Below are 18177 nucleotides of genomic sequence, written 5' to 3' on the forward strand. Positions count from 1 at the left end.
GTAAATGTAGCCTTTATGGGTTACTGTAGTATAGTCATATGGCGTCAGTCTTGCCTACTAGATGCTTCCCCTCCCTCTCTTACATAAATACATTTCGACAGAAAAGTAAATGGGTGGGGCAGCACAGTGGCTTCTGGGTAATATTATTGCTTCACATACCCTGCCTGCGTCGCAAGTGTGCAGCTTGCATGTTCTCCCCGTGCATCTCCTTATGCAGGATTCTTCCCGCAGTCCAAAAACACGGCACTAAATTGACAGTGGTGCGCGCGCCCTGCGCAGGACTGGCGCCCCACCCAGGATCCACCGTGCGCTGTGCCACCTGGGACTGTCTCCAGGCCCCCATGACCCTGGAGTGCTAGGAGGACGGATTAATGGATGAATGTAAATGTATTTCTGCACATATTCCACTTGTTAGCCCTCGGGTTCTTCCTGCTACCGGTACAGGAGTAAACAGTAATAAATCAAAAGCAAATCACTCGGTTTTGATTTATTGTACCTGTCGCCAGACCCATATTTGGGGAGCTCGTGTAATGGCCCTCTGTAGGGCCTTAGTGGGTGTATGGTGAAGAGTGGGGACAGTGAGGACCGTCCCAGTACGGGTGTAGATTTCGTCCTGCTGATGCAAACACCGACTGGCCATGCGGTGTAAATTGCGCTGAGGGTTTCTGCATAGCTGCACCGTCTCCTCGCCTCTCTGCATAGCTGCACCGTCTCCTCGCCTCTCTGCATAGCTGCACCGTCTCCTCGCCTCTCTGCATAGCTGCACCGTCTCCTCGCCTCTCTGCATAGCTGCACCGTCTCCTGCCTCCTCCTTTCCTTCTGACGGCTCTGTGTAGCGGCATCACCGCTCACATTCCTCGCGCTTTGCCAGGCCAGGCTGCAGCATGCTGGGCTGTGGAATGTTGCTATGGAACTCAGAGCGCTGGGGGGGGAATGAGTGTGGAATGAGTAATTCTCTGAGACCGCGGCAGACGGCCGGACAGGAAGGCACAGCCCTGGACCTTTGGATGCCCTTTACACTGAGACTCAGAACCATCTTTCGATTCCATTAACAGTAAAATGAATCTAATCTACAAGGACATTAAAGTAGGCCTGTGTCCAATTTTTAGACGTCGCAACTGTGGTGTTTAGTTTTATATTGGAACAAAATAAAAGTGTGGAAACGGCAGTAAACTGTTGTTTTAAACTGCAGTTCTGTATGTTTGAACCCACCTCCCTGCCCATTTTATAGTTCGAGTGATTTCAGCTATGAAGGATTATTCTCCTGCTGTTTAATTCCTCAGAACAGAAGCACAACAAGCTAACTGTGTGTTTGTAAAGCCTTACCCTCTTGTGGACGGTTGACTTCTGCATGTTGGGACGGGTCGACACAGACAGGCTGGTCTGCGTTTCCCTGGCTCCTCTCTGAAGCTGCTTACCCAGTGGGCACAGACAGGCCGGTCTGCGATTTCCTGGCTCCTCTCTGAAGCTGCTTACCCAGTGGGCACAGACAGGCCGGTCTGCGTTTTCCTGGCTCCTCTCTGAAGCTGCTTACCCAGTGGGCACAGACAGGCCGGTCTGCGATTTCCTGGTTCCTCTCTGAAGCTGCTTACCCAGTGGGCACAGACAGGCTGGTCTGCGTTTTCCTGGCTCCTCTCTGAAGCTGCTTACCCAGTGGGCACAGACAGGCTGGTCTGTGATTTCCTGGCTCCTCTCTGAAGCTGCTTACCCAGTGGGCACAGACAGGCCGGTCTGCGTTTTCCTGGCTCCTCTCTGAAGCTGCTTACCCAGTGGGCACAGACAGGCCGGTCTGCGATTTCCTGGCTCCTCTCTGAAGCTGCTTACCCAGTGGGCACAGACAGGCCGGTCTGCGTTTTCCTGGCTCCTCTCTGAAGCTGCTTACCCAGTGGGCACAGACAGGCCGGTCTGCGATTTCCTGGTTCCTCTCTGAAGCTGCTTACCCAGTGGGCACAGACTGGCTGGTCTGCGTTTTCCTGGCTCCTCTCTGAAGCTGCTTACCCAGTGGGCACAGACAGGCTGGTCTGCGATTTCCTGGCTCCTCTCTGAAGCTGCTTACCCAGTGGGCACAGACAGGCTGGTCTGCGTTTTCCTGGCTCCTCTCTGAAGCTGCTTACCCAGTGGGCACAGACAGGCTGGTCTGCGTTTTCCTGGCTCCTCTCTGAAGCTGCTTACCCAGTGGGCACAGACAGGCTGGTCTGCGTTTCCCTGGCTCCTCTCTGAAGCTGCTTACCCAGTGGGCACAGACAGGCTGGTCTGCGTTTTCCTGGCTCCTCTCTGAAGCTGCTTACCCAGTGGGCACAGACAGGCTGGTCTGCGTTTTCCTGGCTCCTCTCTGAAGCTGCTTACCCAGTGGGCACAGACAGGCTGGTCTGCGTTTTCCTGGCTCCTCTCTGAAGCTGCTTACCCAGTGGGCACAGACAGGCTGGTCTGCGTTTTCCTGGCTCCTCTCTGAAGCTGCTTACCCAGTGGACGCTGCTCCTCACTGACCCTCCTGGTTCATGGTTAACATTCAATACCGTACCCTGAAGAATTTCCCACAGACGCTGGACAAACCTATTCATATATACATATTTGGGCTGGGAATTCAATCAGAGAGGGTCCTGATTTAGGAACATTAACGGTATCCTCAGCAATAAGATAATACAGAAAAGACTAATGGTCTTTGGTAGACAGTGTGAAATGAGAGCAGATAATGAGACAAATGGCACGATTTACACAGAATGTTGTGGGCATTGCCAATAATGGAGAGTTAGTTCAGTGAATAATTATGTAAAATGTGTTGTCTTGCCAGTTAGCTACTGGTCTGGATTGTATTTAACCAAGAACTTCGTACCCGCCTCAGACCTGTTGTTGCCAGGTACGCTCACTGTGCTCCGGGACGATGGTGTTGGAAGCATCTTGCTGATAAAATGTTTTGTAGGTACAGTGAGACCCTGTACAGTTCAGTATCGCCTACATTTCAAACTCCTGCCAGACGCTACTGAGGCAACAGATTTTCGTTAAACGAATTTGAGAACTTGTGTTAAAAACCACGAGTGTTGCCAGGTCTCTGTGATGCTCGCGGGCTTTGTGAAGTTCTCGCTGCCGTTTACTGGACTGTTCCGTGCAGCCTCCCATAACCGCCTCCCCCAATCCTTGCTTTACTTTCTCAGCATCGCCACCACTGGCAGCCCTGCACCCCCCCCCCATGCCCCCCCGCCCTCCGACCAGCCACCTATCCAAAATTTGAGCGCTGACCTCACAGTTGACCTCTGAAAAGGCCACGCCCTTCTTCCTGGTCGGGGAGGAATGGTGGGGTTAGGGTGGATTTCTTCTGAAGGTATCAAGTTTTTTTCATCACAGAAAATGAATAAAAAGGCTGAAATGGTGCCAATGCAGAAGGTTCCTGACGTGCCGCTTGCTCGGCTTGATCCGGCTGGGTGTGGGCTCCGCACTCGTTTGCATGTTATCGTGTCCCCCCCCCCGTACTCCTCGTCTCCGTCTGCTTTTCCACAGGCGTCAGGCACGCTGCATAGGAGAGCTGTTGCATAAGCTTTCAGCTGCATTTCAGAATGAGATCAGTAGCTTTTACAGTAGCGGCCAAGCAGACATTTGAGCTGTCGAACACGATATCGCACTGGGAGCGAATGCGAGAAAAGAATGATAAACGACACTGTCTGCTGAATAGAGTTTTTCTTGGGGGTGGGGGGAGGGGGCAGGTATCACAGAGTTCATAATGTTCTTGAAATTCATCACCATGACAACCGGGCACACGCTCAGAGGAACTCCTGGCTTCCTTGCGGCTGCTCGGCGCACTCCCCAGTGCTGCCACGACGAGCCCCTGGAATAACATCAGGTTTAAGAGTCATGCTTTTAGAGTCATGGTCGCCATTGGTAGTGACTCTATTCTTCTACGCCCTTGACAGTTATTTCACCAAAATGGGGCTCAAATTAGGGCTCTAATTGACCAGCAGGACCTCTGCCGCTGTTCCGCCGGAGCTGCCCTGCACTCGTGCAGATCTAATTGGTCTTTACCTCACACTCTGTGTCTCCGTCTCCTCTGCACTTGCCAGACGCGTGAGTCCCGCCTCCATTTGTGTTCCTCCCACTCCTTCAGGACGAACCTGGAGTCCCTCCAGAAGAAGCTGGAGGAGTTGGAGCTGGACGAGCAGCAGCGGAAGCGTCTGGAAGCGTTCCTCACGCAGAAGCAGAAAGTGGGCGAGCTGAAGGACGACGACTTCAGCAAGATCTGTGAGCTGGGTGCCGGCAACGGTGGAGTGGTCTTCAAGGTCCTGCACAGGCCCTCTGGGCTAATCATGGCCAGGAAGGTGCGCTGAGGCCGGCTTTGCTCTTATGACACGTGGGGGCTGTAAGGTTGCTCCCCCCCCCGAGAGCACGGAGCCTCTCCCCCTCCTATCACTGTGGCCGCTTATGTAATCCCGGGTCACGGACGACACGAGTGTCTGTTGTGTGAATGCGCAGTGGATTCTCAGAGAGACCGCTTCCCACACACTCTCACACACGTGTGGCTGTTTTGGTGCGGGGGCACGCTTGTACTCTCAGAGCTGCGCAGTTCACATCATTACTCGACTGCCCTCGACAATAAATCATTATTTCTGTTTGATGAGTTCACCCAGACCTCATTCACGCTCTTTTCACTGAAATGGACCCTGCTGTAGAGATTGCATTTCTATAAATTCACCACAGTACACGCTTGTCGTGTCTGGTGTGCGAGGCGTGCCTGCTGGTCACATGCTTCGCAGCGTTGGCCCCGGCGGGTGACGGTTTCCGTGGTTTCAGCTCATCCACCTGGAGATCAAGCCGGCCGTCAGGAACCAGATCATCCGCGAGCTGCAGGTGCTGCACGAGTGCAACTCTCCGTACATCGTGGGCTTCTACGGGGCCTTCTACAGCGACGGGGAAATCGGCATCTGCATGGAGCACATGGTGAGCCTCAGTGGGCCTCGTCTGTACACGGGAGTCACTAGCCTGGCGATGCTGGATGTACCTTTGTTACCACTTCCAGTCCCACAAGGACACTTATGCCATCTCAACATCTTACTAAAGCAGCTAAAGCAATGATCACCATCTGTCTTTGTTTCCTACAGTCGTAATGTAACCCTAATCTGTACACATACGGGTGACTTGCCCAAACACTCTTCATAGTGTCATAATAACTGACGGGAAATTGAATTCAGCTGGTGAGTGATGTAACGGACATTCTCCCTCAGGATGGTGTGGTGTTAGGCAGTGGGGGGTGTGATCCTGAGTCTTTCCTGTCCGCTTGCAGGATGGGGGCTCCCTGGACCAGTCCTTGAAGAAAGCGGGCAAAATTCCTGAGCAGATCCTGGGCAAAGTCAGCATCGCTGTGGGTATCTCCCTCCATGCTTATTGCAAAAATGTTCATTTCATATAGTTGCCTGTGTTCCTGTGTACTTGTGTGCTCCCAGTGCGTGTAGTTTAAAGCGGATGCAGTGCAGTGGGGCCGCCCCCTCTCCTCCGGGGGTCTACAGTGCAGTGCCCCCCTCTCCGGGTGTCTGCAGTGCAGTAGGGCCGCCCCCTCTCTCTGGGTGTCTGCAGTGCAGTGGGGCCGCCCCCTCTCTTCCGGGTGTTTGCAGTGCAGTGGGGTCGCCCCCTCTCTCCGGGTGTCTGCAATGCAGTGGGGTCGCCCCCTCTCTTCCGGGTGTTTGCAGTGCAGTGGGGTCGCCCCCTCTCTCCGGGTGTCTGCAATGCAGTGGGGTTGCCCCCTCTCTTCCGGGTGTTTGCAGTGCAGTGGGGTCGCCCCCTCTCTTCCGGATGTCTGCAATGCAGTGGGGTCGCCCCCTCTCTTCCGGATGTCTGCAGGGCAGTGGGGTCGCCCCCTCTCTCTGGGTGTCTGCAATGCAGTGGGGTCGCCCCCTCTCTTCCGGGTGTTTGCAGTGCAGTGGGGTCGCCCCCTCTCTCCGGGTGTCTGCAATGCAGTGGGGTCGCCCCCTCTCTTCCGGGTGTTTGCAGTGCAGTGGGGTCGCCCCCTCTCTTCCGGATGTCTGCAATGCAGTGGGGTCGCCCCCTCTCTTCCGGATGTCTGCAGGGCAGTGGGGTCGCCCCCTCTCTCTGGGTGTCTGCAATGCAGTGGGGCCGGCCCCTCTCTTCCGGGTGTCTACTCTTATACCATCCTTATTATATTCATGCCATTATCTCCTTACAGCTATTAACATTTTATGTTACGTAACGTTTTTCCGGCTGAAAGAAAACTGGGACGTGATGAAATAAATGATTGTGTGATTCCGAATTCCTACAGCATCTGCCTTCTGCATCATTTCTAGTTTGCAAACTCAGCCTGTTTTCCTCGCATGGCTACAGGTGAAAAGTTCTGCCCATGTAGAGGGCGCACTGGCGTCCTTCTCCGTCTCTCTGCTCGTCCTCCTGGCCGCATTCATGAAGGACGAAGCCGGGATGAAATCATCATGCTAATTCATGACTTTCCTATCTCACAGGTGATCAAAGGCCTCTCTTACCTGAGAGAGAAACACAAGATCATGCACAGAGGTGAGGCACTTTAATTTCTCTAACAGCGGGCGCCTGATTAGGCCATGCTGATTAGTGTCAGCAAAGGCTGACGAATCTTTGGGAAAGTCGAGGTGCTGTCAGAATGCAAGAGTAATTCTTTGGAAATGAAGAACCTCTCCTTTGCGTTTTGGCAGAGTAGCGCAATTAGACATTAATAAAAACTCCATATGTTACGGTCAAATGTGAAACGGTCCATTAGAAAAGCAGCCAGCAGTGATTAAGTACATTTACCGACATGAATAGCATCTGTGCAGCATTTTCCTGCAGTTACCTGTTTACTGCACCACCGTATTTCTGAGTGGTTGGTGACTCATGACCTGAGAGCTCTATTCATCCCTTTATAAAAAAACTCCCACGCAACAAAAGGGAGAAACAAGCTATCAGTGTGTTCAGTTCAGCTGGCGACAGTTAAGTACCATCTGCCATGGAGAGCAGCTGCCCCCCCCCGGCTCTCTCTGTCGGCACCCACGGGTCCGCTCGGCCCAGAAACCCTCTGGGGTCTGGAAGGGATTCAATTGGGGGGTTTCAGAGCGAGGTGGACAAATTTTGGGTAAGAAAATGTAACTCACAGGGAGGCGTTAAAGTCAGCCATTTTCCACACCATCTGCGGTTTGGTCACGTAGCCAGAGCTAAACATAGGCATTGGGTATGAGGCTAAACATAGTGTGTGACTGGGAAATGATGCGCCATTTAAAAGAAATACTTTTTTTTGTGATACAAAACAATATTGTATAGTTTTTAAAGCTATAAAGGTTTTCTTGTCATTGTATTTCCTGTCATAGTGACATTGTCAAACACGATGAGATAATGTCAGTGATTTCTGAAACCGATGCAATACAAATATGATATAAATAATATTTGAATGATATAAGCAATATTCAAGAAGCAAACTATATATAAACGTAAACATATTGAGGTAGTTAAACGACTGAAATAAATTAGAAAGAGGCAGACTGTAAAAATAACAAAGTGCAGGAGTGACAAGTGACTATCAGAGGTTAATGGACATTCTTGCATAAAGCACAGCGAATAGTCATTTCTGTGAAACTGCAGTGCTCTGTTATGGCAGCACTTATGCAAGGTCTTTGTTTGCGAGACAGAGCTGGGAAAGGCGCTGTTCCTGAACCTGCGTGTGGGTGTGACGGCTTCGGTAACGTCTGTTGGGTAGTAGGAGGGCAAACTGTCTTTTGCTGGGGGTGAATCTGGGATGAATCTTTAATGATGTTGACGGCCTCCCTTGGAGTGCAGTGTGTAGCTGTCCTCAATGGCTGGTGTGCAGTGTGTAGCTGTCCGCTGTGGCTGGCGTGCAGTGTGTAGCTGTCCTCTGTGGCTGACGTGCAGTGTGTAGCTGTCCTCTGTGGCTGGCGTGCAGTGTTTAGCTGTCCTCTGTGGCTGGCGTGCAGTGTGTAGCTGTCCTCTGTGGCTGGCGTGCAGTGTGTAGCTGTCCTCAGTGGCTGGCGTGCAGTGTGTATCTGTCCTCTGTGGCTGACGTGCAGTGTGTAGCTGTCCTCTGTGGCTGGCGTGCAGTGTGTAGCTGTCCTCTGTGGCTGGCGTGCAGTGTGTAGCTGTCTTCTGTGGCTGGCGTGCAGTGTGTAGCTGTCTTCTGTGGCTGGCGTGCAGTGTGTAGCTGTCCTCTGTGGCTGGCGTGCAGTGTGTAGCTGTCCTCAGTGGCTGGCGTGCAGTGTGTAGCTGTCCTCAGTGGCTGGCGTGCAGTGTGTAGCTGTCCTCTGTGGCTGGTGTGCAGTGCGTAGCTGTCGTCTGTGGCTGACGTGCAGTGTGTAGCTGTCCTCAGTGGCTGGGAGTTCTGTCCCTGTGATGAACTGAGCCGTCTTGATGACCTGCTGTTGAGCTCTCTGGTTAACCTCAGTGCAGTCAATGTACCAGGATACTCTGTACGGACAAGAGAATTGGGACACCTGGCCATTACACAGGAACTTCCATGACACCCAATTCTATAGCCATAGGCATCAGTATGGAGCTGGTCCCCCTTTGCAGCTGTAACTGTTGCCACTCTTCTGGGGAGGCTTTCCACAAGATTTTGGAGTGTGTCTGTGGGAATTTTTGCCTATTTATCCAGAAGGGCATTTGTGAGGTCAGGCACAGGCTCACAATCTCTGTTCTAGTTCATCCCAAAAGTGTTCATTGGGGTTGAGGTCAGGGCTCTGTGAGGCCAGTCAGGTTCTTCCAGACCAAACTCACCCAACCACGTCTTTATGGACCTTTATGGACTTTGTGCACTGGGGCACAGTCATGCTGGAACAGGAAAAGGCCTTCCCCAATCTGTTCCCAAAAAGTTGGAAGCATAAAATTATCCAAAATGTCTTGATATGCATACCATAAAATTTTCTGTGGGTGCAATGGGCAGGTGTCCCAGTACTTTGTCCATGTAGTGTATGATGCAGTATGTCAGCAAGTTCTCTGTCGAGCCCCTGTATGACTAGCAGTTTCTTCCATCAGTTTGCTCTCCTTAGAACCTTCAAGTAGAAGAATCTCTGCTGAGGCTTCCCTGTAATAGAGGGTGTTGATGGTCCTCCATGATGTCACACACAGATGTTTAAAGTTGGCCACTATTTCCTCTGCTTCCCCTTGGATCAGTAGCCATTTTTCTCCCTGCCTGTTTGGGGTGGAGAGCCAGACTGTTGTCTTCATTCCACAGGATTCCGCGCTTCCTGCCTTTAGTCTGTCTTACACTGTTTGAGATCAGGCCAGTGACTGGTGTCGTCTGCAGACCTGCTGATGGTGTTAGAGGTGTGAAGAGGCACAGCGTCGTACGTGCAGAGGGCGTCGAGGGGGGGGCTGAGTGAACGTCCTCGTGGTGCCCCTATGCTCAGGGTCCAGGTGGAGGAGCTGTCCTGCTTTGGTCGGCCTATCACACCTCAAGAAGGAACCTCCCTTTCTGTCGCCTAGATGTCAAGCCATCAAATATCCTGGTCAACTCGCGCGGGGAGATCAAGTTGTGTGACTTTGGTGTGAGCGGCCAGCTTATCGACTCCATGGCGAACTCCTTTGTGGGCACGCGTTCCTACATGTCTGTGAGTGTCACCCTCTGGCCTTATATCCATCCATCCATCCTGGAGGCTGCGGGCACAAAGCAGGGAACAGCCCAGGATGGGGTGCCAACCCATCGCAGGGCACACTCACACAAGGTCACGCAGACGTGCACACATCTGTGTGACCTGGTGGCTCCAGTTAACCTCAGCATGTCTTTGGACTGTGGGGGGAGTCCGGAGGAAACCCCACAACGGGGGGGGGGGGGGGCATACAGACTCCAGCACCAGGGCCAATCTTCATAAATGAAAGCCAGAGAATGTATTCCGGTTTACTGTTCTTTTCAGGCTTTTCTTTTACATGTTAATTACTGACTTTAAAGAGTATATGTGTGCGGGGGGGGGGGGGGGGGGGGGGTCACCGGTCACTTTTATGCCCAAATGACTGAAAGTGTCCCTTTTTCATAACCATGCAAACTTTACCGAGGCACACAGCCCCCATGATCAGCTAAATTTACCCTAAGCCACATCTCCGCCCCCCTACCCGGTTGATCACCCATCCTTCGAAAAGTCGGTGTACGTATGGGTGTCGTCTCAGGCTGCGGATTGGAAGTGAAGGCTGCCGTGTGATGGAGTGTGTGCCCCCCCCTTGGCAGCCCGAACGCCTGCAGGGAACGCACTACTCCGTGCAGTCAGACATCTGGAGCATGGGTCTGTCCCTGGTGGAAATGGCCATCGGTCGCTTCCCCATCCCGCCCCCCGACGCCAAGGAGCTGGAGCAGATTTTCGGCTTCCCGGTAGAGGGGGAGGCGCGGCCCAGCGCGACATCCCCCAGGCCCAGGCCCCTGGGGAGGCCCGTCAGCTGTAAGTCCGTGGGGTCACCTGGGAAAGTCCTTCGTGGGCGTCACTGAACATGCTACTCGCATGTCAGGATTCTTTGATGTCGTTTCTCCAAAGCGGGGAGCCCCCAGGAAAGAGCACCACTAGGGTGTCCTGGCCTAGGATTGCTTAACTAAAAACTAGGGGCTGGGGATTGGTGGGGGGGGGTGCTTAAGTCTTGCATCACTGCAGCCAGCCTGTGGCCACTTCCTTGTCTGCCTGTATTACATAATTTTCACACATTTTTGTTCTGCAGTGTGATAAGTCTTCTAGCCATGAATCACCTCTCCTTTATGTTTAAGCTCATGGAATCGACAGCAGACCTCCCATGGCGATTTTTGAGCTGCTTGACTACATTGTCAATGAGGTATGTTTCAACGCTTATAGAAATCCAGATTTAAAAATGCTAAAATGTCAGCTCAGGCCATCGAGTCATATGACTATGAACTAGACATTTCATTCAGAACACGCGATTGTAGATTTGGCGCCATCTTGTGATTGAAATGGATTGTTGCAGTACTCCCTTCAAACTTCAGGGGACTTGTGATAGATGGGGCTTTAAAAGAAGTCATAAAAGTTGCAACTTCTCAGTTGCCGTTCCAACCCGCTATCCAGTGCAGGGACCTAGGTGGACAGAAGTCTATACCAAATTTGTATATCAAAGATGCTTAGTTGTGGTTATTGAAAAGGGATTGACACCTGTTCAGTTTGTTAAAGGTAATAATTAGCTATAGTGTATTACATGCCGTTTAAATTTTGCTGGAAGGCTGTGGTACTACTGCACCCTTAAGTTTCCTGGCTCATCTTACCTACATACATTTGTAGAATAATGTGTTTTGTGAATTAAGTCGTATACATGGTGTCAATCCAAATGACATGATACTGAAATCGGCATCATGGAATTAAAATTGATCTGCCTTCTGATTTCATCAATTTCCCATTTCCAGCCACCTCCCAAACTTCCCAACATCTTTAGTCCTGAATTTCAAGACTTCGTTAACAAATGGTACGTATGACCAATGACATCCTTTATCTTAAAAAAAAAAAAAAAAAGGAAAAAATACTTGTACCCTTGCTTAGTACCAAAGTAGGGATTGCTTAGTGATGACACTTGTTCTGCTACTTCTGGATAGTAAACATGATGCATCAGATCAAATACTGCCATCCAGTGGCAGACATATGCGCTGCAATTTCAAACAGCCATGGTTCATGGAGTTTAACTGGTCCTCATCTAATCATGAAACTGTTTACATTAAGTTTGATCAAGAACCCTGCGGAGAGAGCCGATCTGAAGCAGTTAATGGTGAGTCACAGACCTCTTCCGGCCACTGGGTAAAATACTACAGTCTGCCCTGCTGACCTCAGCGACGGCAAAGAAATGGTCTCACACTTGGAACGCCACTCGCTGCAGGTACACCCCTTCATCAAACAGTCCGAGGTGGAGGAAGTGGACTTCACGGGCTGGCTGTGCAGCACCATCGGCCTGAGCCAGCCCATCACCCCTACCCACAGCGGGGGGCTCTGAGGTCTGAGCACGTCCCTCCAACTTCACTCATCTCTCCAACTTAATGTTTTGTATATAGTAAAAGTGCCTGTTTTACACCTTGTTGGTTTGGATAAGCTACATGTGCCGTATCTATAAATGTTTAAAGAAAAAAAAGTTGTCCTACAGTCAAAAAAATGGATAAAGCCATTTAATAGCGTTCAGTGGCAGCACTACACTTAACACCAGATCTACACTAGCAGCCTATTATTCCACACTGAGTGGGTTAAACCACAGAACACAGAGGGAAATTGGTGCTGCTCAAACGCTGCACCTCCCATCAGCCGCTGGAGCTCTGCACTCCTCCTCCTCCTCCCCGTTGTCGTTGCTCTACAGCCTCTGCTCAAACTGCTCCTATTAAAGAATTTCAAAAATTCCGACAGTGTACCGAGTTCCTGTCGTCGCCACCATTAATGCAGTGAAAAGGGAGGGAGGGAAAACCCCAGTGCCCGACAACCACATCTGCTTTATGAACAGAAATAAAATGGCCACCAACTTTCTGTACAACACAAATGTATAAATGACACAGCTTGTGTGAAAGTCATTGTGTGCCATGACGAAAAATAAAATGTCTCCCAGTTTCTCTCACTGCCTCACACAATCACACCAGTGCCATCTCTTTTTTTTTAACATTTTATTATATCTGTGTGACTCCAGGCTGCATGAGTGTGCGTTTACTTGGCCGGCTTCTCCGCTGCTGACGCCTTCTCCTTCGGGGCCTTGGGGGCCTTGGCTGCCTTCGCCTTGCCCGCTTCTGCAGGCTTGCCCGCTTCTGCAGGCTTGCCCGCTTCTGGGGCCTTGCCGGCCGCCGCCTTCTTCTTGGCCTCTCTCTTCACCTTCCTTGTGGCCTTCTTGTTCTTCTGAAGCTTGGCTCTCATCTGTAAAGGAAAGTGAGATGCTGGTGTCAAATGCCGTCTGTGTGCTATGGAGGAGGTGGGAGATGCATCCATGGGTACGGCCGGGTATCAGGAGCTTACGACGGGGTCGTGCAGCAGGATGGCATTGCGCCTTGCCGTCTTGGCGTAAGGGTTCAGCTTCATCATGACCCTCAGATTCTTCAGAGGATTCTTCTTCAGCACTCTCCTGTGGATCTTCTTGCTATGAAAGCCACAAAGGGTAAGGATTAGCATTTAAACACGCACACGTGCAGGTAGACACACATTTCCTATATTACTGAAAGCTACGACTGAATATGCTCAGAACTTCAAGTAAAATCATGGTGGTCAGAAACACGGACCATGAAGTTAAGCTCATCACAGCTGGGCAGCGACAGCGCACCATCCCCAATACCTCCACTAGCAGCTACCGGACCTCGGCCCTCGTCCCTAACGTGCGCGACACTCACTTTGGAGGACGAAGAGCCTTCTGGATCTCCTGGCTTTTCAGAATTCTGCTCAGGTCTGTGTTGGTCATCTTGTGCATTGGCAGGCTGGAAACCAGGACAGTCATATAGTGTCAGAGGAGCACTGAACCAGGAAAAGGAACTTTCAAGTGGGACGGGTTCTAGGCCGGACCACTTTATGCTCAGAACTTCGGCTAAAATCAAAGCGTTTCAGAAACACGGACCATGAAGTTGAAGCTCATCACTGCAGGCAGAGATACCAGGTGGTTTAATGCTACAAGACGACCGTGAGCTGCATGTGTATCAAAAAGCGAATAGAGCATCGCCGAGCCACCCACTTGTAGTCCACCTTCTTGGTGGCCGGCTTGCGCCAGGTGCCGTACAGCTCATCCAGTTTACGGAAAGCGCTCTCAGTCCAGATGCAGAAGCGGCCCACATGGCCACCAGGAGCCAATCGGAGCAGGTTCAGCTTGTTGACGTTCTGCAGGGTGATACCTGACAAGGCAGCCATTGTCAAAATCCTCATCATACAGCAGGTTCAGCAAAAAGCATTCAAATGGCAGCTTCCCAAAAAGCCCCATCAACATTTAGTTGGAACAGCAGGGAACGCCAAAGATCTTACTGAAGGACACACCCACTGCATGCACTGGCAAATTCCACCAATCGAGTACCAGATCGCAGGTCACATGGCCCACCACAATCCATTTTAGGAAACTAACCAGGGATGTTCCTGAAGGCCTTTGTCACGCCGGAGTCTGCGTTGTAGATGATGCAAGGTCCTTTGCGTTGGATGCGCCTGCGGTTCCTCATCTTACCTTTGCCGGCACGCATGCGCTGGGAGGCATAAACCTGCGGACAAAGTCACCGGAGCGACACTGAGCATGGAAACCACACGACTGGTTATCAAAGCCTACAGGATGGTTATAACTGCCGGGACGGTCAATTAAGAATAAGCTGGACTTATTTGTATACAAAAAAAAGCCCTAAAGCTACCCTGTGTCTTACAGCCCACCTTCTTTATGTCATTCCAGGCCTTCAGTTTCTTCAAGAGCAGAACTGCCTCCTTGGTCTTCTTGTATCCTTCAACCTTATCATCGACCACCAAGGGTACCTCGGGGATCTCCTCGATGCGGTGACCTGAGCAAAAACGCCATCCGTCACTTATACTCGGAAGGATGAGCTGCTCCTCCGGCTCCAACAGTCAGCAACAGTCTTGCTCAGAATTATACTTTCATCAACTTCCCGTAACGGCATGGTGACAGCAGGCAACTGTCGCCGTCCACGGGCTCGGACGCAAATTACACCATCATGGCAAGTGTCAGGGCATCTTTCCTGCCTGCATTTCTCAATCTTTTCCTCCGACACGCTGCTGGAATGCTAAATTCTATGAGACGTTGTGCCTGGGTCAAAGCGAGATGAAAGATTAGCTGACCTTTGGCCATCACCAGAGCTGGCAGGGCGGACGCAGCCAGGGCAGAGCAGATGGCGTAGCGCTTCTGGGTCGTGTTGATGCGGCGATGCCAGCGACGCCAGGTCTTGGTGGGGGCAAACATTCGCCCTCCACGACACATCTACACTGGAGTCAAGGCACGACCACCAGGCGGGCTCTCGCTTCTCCCACCCAGATCTGGGTAACCCCCCCCCCCCGGTCAGACTAAACCTGCTCAGATTCCTTCTTTCTTCAGACTCCTGTGCCAGCATGTGACAGCAGGCAAACTGTCGCTATTCACAGGGTAAGACGCAAATTACACCATCACAGCAGGCGATTCTTTCAGCGGCAGGCTATGCAAAGAAACCTAATGGCACATATTTAACAAAGAACCACAACCCCCCCCAGCCACTGCAGGAGTAGAAACTACTCTGAAGTTTCAACGCCCAGCAAGCAGACCGGCACTGAGGATACGTTTCCAAAGGCACCCTGGCCAGAGCGATGAGTGCCGCCACCGCGCACGCGCGGGATGCGAGCCACCGCTCTACCGGTACCCCAAGACTCAGCACTAGTCTGGTGACCTGAAATGCAACAAACCCAAGAATTAGGCACAGTGTGGAATCAGAAGCAATTATCACCTCCCGAATATACTGCTTAGTGTAGGTCAAGCTTGTCAGAACTTCCACTTTTATCACAGAGCTCAGAAACACGGACCATGAAGTGGAGACTCATCAGCGAAGCCATTTTCAACTGTCCCTTCATCGATACACCTATATTCAGTTTTTTAATTTTGTTTTAGGTTTGTCGGGTACTCACCAGCTAATTCACTGACAGCATAGGGCTGGCGGTTGTTTTTCCGCATATTGGTGTGAACGAAGTTCACGATATCAGGGCGGATGGGGGCCTTAAACACGGCCGGCATCACCACATTCTTGCCGGAGGTCTCTCCTTTTTCCGAGTAGACCGATATCAGGGGCCTGGCACAAGCCTGGGGACATACAGTGCAAGAATAAACCATGAGTGAACACCTCACTATGGTAGGTTACTCCCGAAACGCACACATTTTACCAAGAAAATGTCTGTAAACATACAAAAATGGCGTTTACAGTGTGACACGTGAATTTCGACATTTCTTGGGTGGACTCCAAAAGTTAAGTCACATTATTATTATAGTATATATAGTAATTCAAAGAAGGGGAGATCATATTTCTGTCATTCGGAACAGTTAAGCATAGCTAAAGTGCGCGACAAGATTATCCCAAGTCTCTCAAACTCCCTCCTCCAACGAAGGATAGCATGCAATTTCGGTACGTTAGGCCGCAGATGAACTCCACGTGTCTTCTACACAAAACACTAGAAAACAAATAATGCTAGAATTCTCTCTCTTAATGAAAGATGCATTAATTACGCTTTTACACGCCTACAACCGATTTAAAACTTCGGGCAGCATATGGGTAACAATCTAAAAAAAAAACGCGAGCAAAGTGATATTCGCTGGAGACAATTTCAGATTCTTAAGCTTCAAATAGGTGATAAGCCGTTATATTAAAGTTTACGTTAAATGAAACAGGAATTACAGCAGATGTAATATTCCCGACAATACCGCCATGCCCCATTTTTTACCCAATTCACGTGCAGCGACCTACAGGCACTATTTCAAAATGGCTCCTCTAAGCATAATAAGATAAAATAAAACAACATGTTACGATTAAAGTAACGGAAAACCATGTGTCAACAAACCTATGAATAATACTCTAAGCTGTAATTTATTACAAATATGAATATTTCTGACCATTTTTTCTGAAAACTTGTCGGCTCGCCGGGAACCACGCTCCTTCGTCTATGGCGGCCACGCAAGAAAAGGAAGTGTGTCGTGCGCCTCATGCAGTTTATACATCCGACTAAAGGCACTTCCGTCGTTTAGAAATGATTTAAATTTTTATAGTTAAATTGCAAAAATATATCTTAAACTTAAATATACTCACGTCTCTGTGTTTTTTCTGTTATATAGGAAAATTATCATTAGAAAATGTCATTTTTTCTGTGGAACTATTTTGTTTCTTTGCCACACTTACGCGTAACATTCATGTCGGCTAACAGACCGGACTACTTTTTGTTTGTAAAATATATTTGATAACAAGGTTTTTTATTTATCTTTCAAAGTCTACTGGAATTACCTCAGATTTAATATGTAATCAATATTTATTTTTTAAAATAAAAAGTTTATTTATTTAAACTACCAAGGAAAACTACGGATGACCCTGATGACGTAATGACGTAAGAGTCGAACGTGGTCTGTCTCCACTTTGTAATCACGCACTCGGGAGTCCTGTGCGGTTTCTGGTGCCCACGAGTCTCCTACGAGTGACTCGCAAGTTTTAATGTGACTGATGAATATCCTAAACCTTAATTTGCGGGTACCGGTGCGGGCGGAAATTAATGGGGAACGGATGGACCACGGTTCTAAACGGAAAACAAGTATTTTAAAAATAAGTAGCATGCTATTTTATATATATATATTTTTTAAAACCTAAATCTTCTCTATATGTATATTGATAAATGCAGACTTTAAAACGATCATCCGAGTGTGTTTACTACTTGGGGGGTATTCCTTAAAGCAGGGTTTCTTCATAAGCCAGATATCTTAAGTCAAATGTAAGGACCATCCAATAGGAATGTCACTTATCTGTCTTCCTATTATACAGTTTTCACGTTTGACTTGTGCTTACTGGGAAATCCTACTTTGTGGAGCACCCCCACCCCCCCACCCCCAATACAGTTGCGGGTAAATATTAGCAGGTCGCGGGATTTTGGGGCTGCGTTCATAATGTTCTGCGGCAGCAGACAGCAAGGGGGGAAACAAATTAATTATTATGAATGGAGGCTCCTGATGCTGAGTGATAATGAATCGCTAACCAACCAAAGTCAGAGACAGAGCTGCCAGCTCTCCCGCATCTGGCGTGACACTCACGCGTTCAGACTCATGCAAGCAATCTTACGGCAAATCTAAATAATTCCACTATAAACTAAAAAATAGCTACATCAGCTAAACCCCACAGACTATTTACAAGGTAATAAAACTGTTGCATGGATGTAAATGCGTGTGCAGACTAGCCCAGAAATGAAACTCCAGCCAGCTGGCTAAAGTTGGCAAAAGTTTGCTGGTTTATTTCTTTGAGATACAATACACTGGGATTTCAAATATTGGGCTAGTTTCAGCTTCCATTGGGAGGATTTTAAGCAGACCTTGACCTGGAAGGCTGGAGTGATGACTCTGAGGCTAGGGATCTGTGCCAGCAATCGGATGAAAGGTTCTTGGTTCAAATCCCGTGAATACCCAGAGTGATTCTACTCTGTTGGGCCCTTAAGCTGCAATTGCTTCCTCCTGGGTATGATATTAATCTACATCCGACCCTGCAAGGCGGTCTTCCAACTTACAGGGAAAATCGTTGGGGTTGGTGGCAGGATT

At 49.8% G+C, this 18177-nt stretch overlaps 2 protein-coding genes and 5 non-coding genes across 8 annotated transcripts in view; 1 reads left to right on the forward strand and 6 right to left on the reverse strand.

Moving 5' to 3' along the window:
• Positions 1-12538, forward strand: part of map2k1 (mitogen-activated protein kinase kinase 1) — a 13865-nt gene extending 1327 nt beyond the window's left edge. For both annotated transcript variants that reach the window (XM_049030238.1, XM_049030237.1), the window contains 10 exons: positions 4097-4307; positions 4780-4926; positions 5270-5347; positions 6456-6507; positions 9436-9560; positions 10172-10379; positions 10697-10761; positions 11342-11400; positions 11652-11697; positions 11806-12538. In XM_049030238.1, coding sequence (XP_048886195.1) covers positions 4097-4307; positions 4780-4926; positions 5270-5347; positions 6456-6507; positions 9436-9560; positions 10172-10379; positions 10697-10761; positions 11342-11400; positions 11652-11697; positions 11806-11919 — 1105 coding nt within the window. In that variant the 3' untranslated portion in view covers positions 11920-12538. The remainder of the gene's footprint in view (positions 1-4096; positions 4308-4779; positions 4927-5269; positions 5348-6455; positions 6508-9435; positions 9561-10171; positions 10380-10696; positions 10762-11341; positions 11401-11651; positions 11698-11805) is intronic.
• A 16-nt stretch (positions 12539-12554) lies between these two features.
• rpl4 (ribosomal protein L4) lies at positions 12555-16626 on the reverse strand. The gene is made up of 10 exons (XM_049030236.1): positions 16501-16626; positions 15525-15696; positions 15183-15289; positions 14712-14850; positions 14292-14416; positions 13999-14128; positions 13618-13774; positions 13283-13366; positions 12915-13035; positions 12555-12815 (listed from the first exon to the last, which is right to left on the reverse strand). Exons 1-10 carry the CDS (start codon positions 16501-16503, stop codon positions 12612-12614), a joined length of 1242 nt encoding a protein of 413 aa, XP_048886193.1. The 5' UTR covers positions 16504-16626; the 3' UTR covers positions 12555-12611.
• Positions 13130-13199, reverse strand: LOC125704321 (small nucleolar RNA SNORD18). Its single transcript, XR_007381088.1, has one exon. It is a non-coding gene; the product is annotated as a small nucleolar RNA SNORD18 (small nucleolar RNA).
• On the reverse strand, positions 13458-13529 carry LOC125704320 (small nucleolar RNA SNORD18). Its single transcript, XR_007381087.1, has one exon. It is a non-coding gene; the product is annotated as a small nucleolar RNA SNORD18 (small nucleolar RNA).
• On the reverse strand, positions 14494-14593 carry LOC125704323 (small nucleolar RNA SNORD16). The gene has a single exon (XR_007381090.1). It is a non-coding gene; the product is annotated as a small nucleolar RNA SNORD16 (small nucleolar RNA).
• On the reverse strand, positions 14941-15040 carry LOC125704324 (small nucleolar RNA SNORD16). Its single transcript, XR_007381091.1, has one exon. It is a non-coding gene; the product is annotated as a small nucleolar RNA SNORD16 (small nucleolar RNA).
• On the reverse strand, positions 15378-15448 carry LOC125704322 (small nucleolar RNA SNORD18). Its single transcript, XR_007381089.1, has one exon. It is a non-coding gene; the product is annotated as a small nucleolar RNA SNORD18 (small nucleolar RNA).
• Positions 16627-18177: the final 1551 nt, after the last annotated feature.

The sequence above is a fragment of the Brienomyrus brachyistius genome, chromosome 11, assembly GCF_023856365.1.
Source record: "Brienomyrus brachyistius isolate T26 chromosome 11, BBRACH_0.4, whole genome shotgun sequence".
In the NCBI taxonomy this organism is placed as follows: Eukaryota; Metazoa; Chordata; class Actinopteri; order Osteoglossiformes; family Mormyridae; genus Brienomyrus; species Brienomyrus brachyistius.

Coding starts and splice junctions, on each gene's coding strand:
- rpl4 (XM_049030236.1), bottom strand. Junction 14,417..14,711: donor AGCTCTGGTGATGGCCAAAG/GTCAGCTAATCT, acceptor GTTTTTGCTCAG/GTCACCGCATCGAGGAGATC. Junction 14,129..14,291: donor CCTGGAATGACATAAAGAAG/GTGGGCTGTAAG, acceptor CTTTGTCCGCAG/GTTTATGCCTCCCAGCGCAT.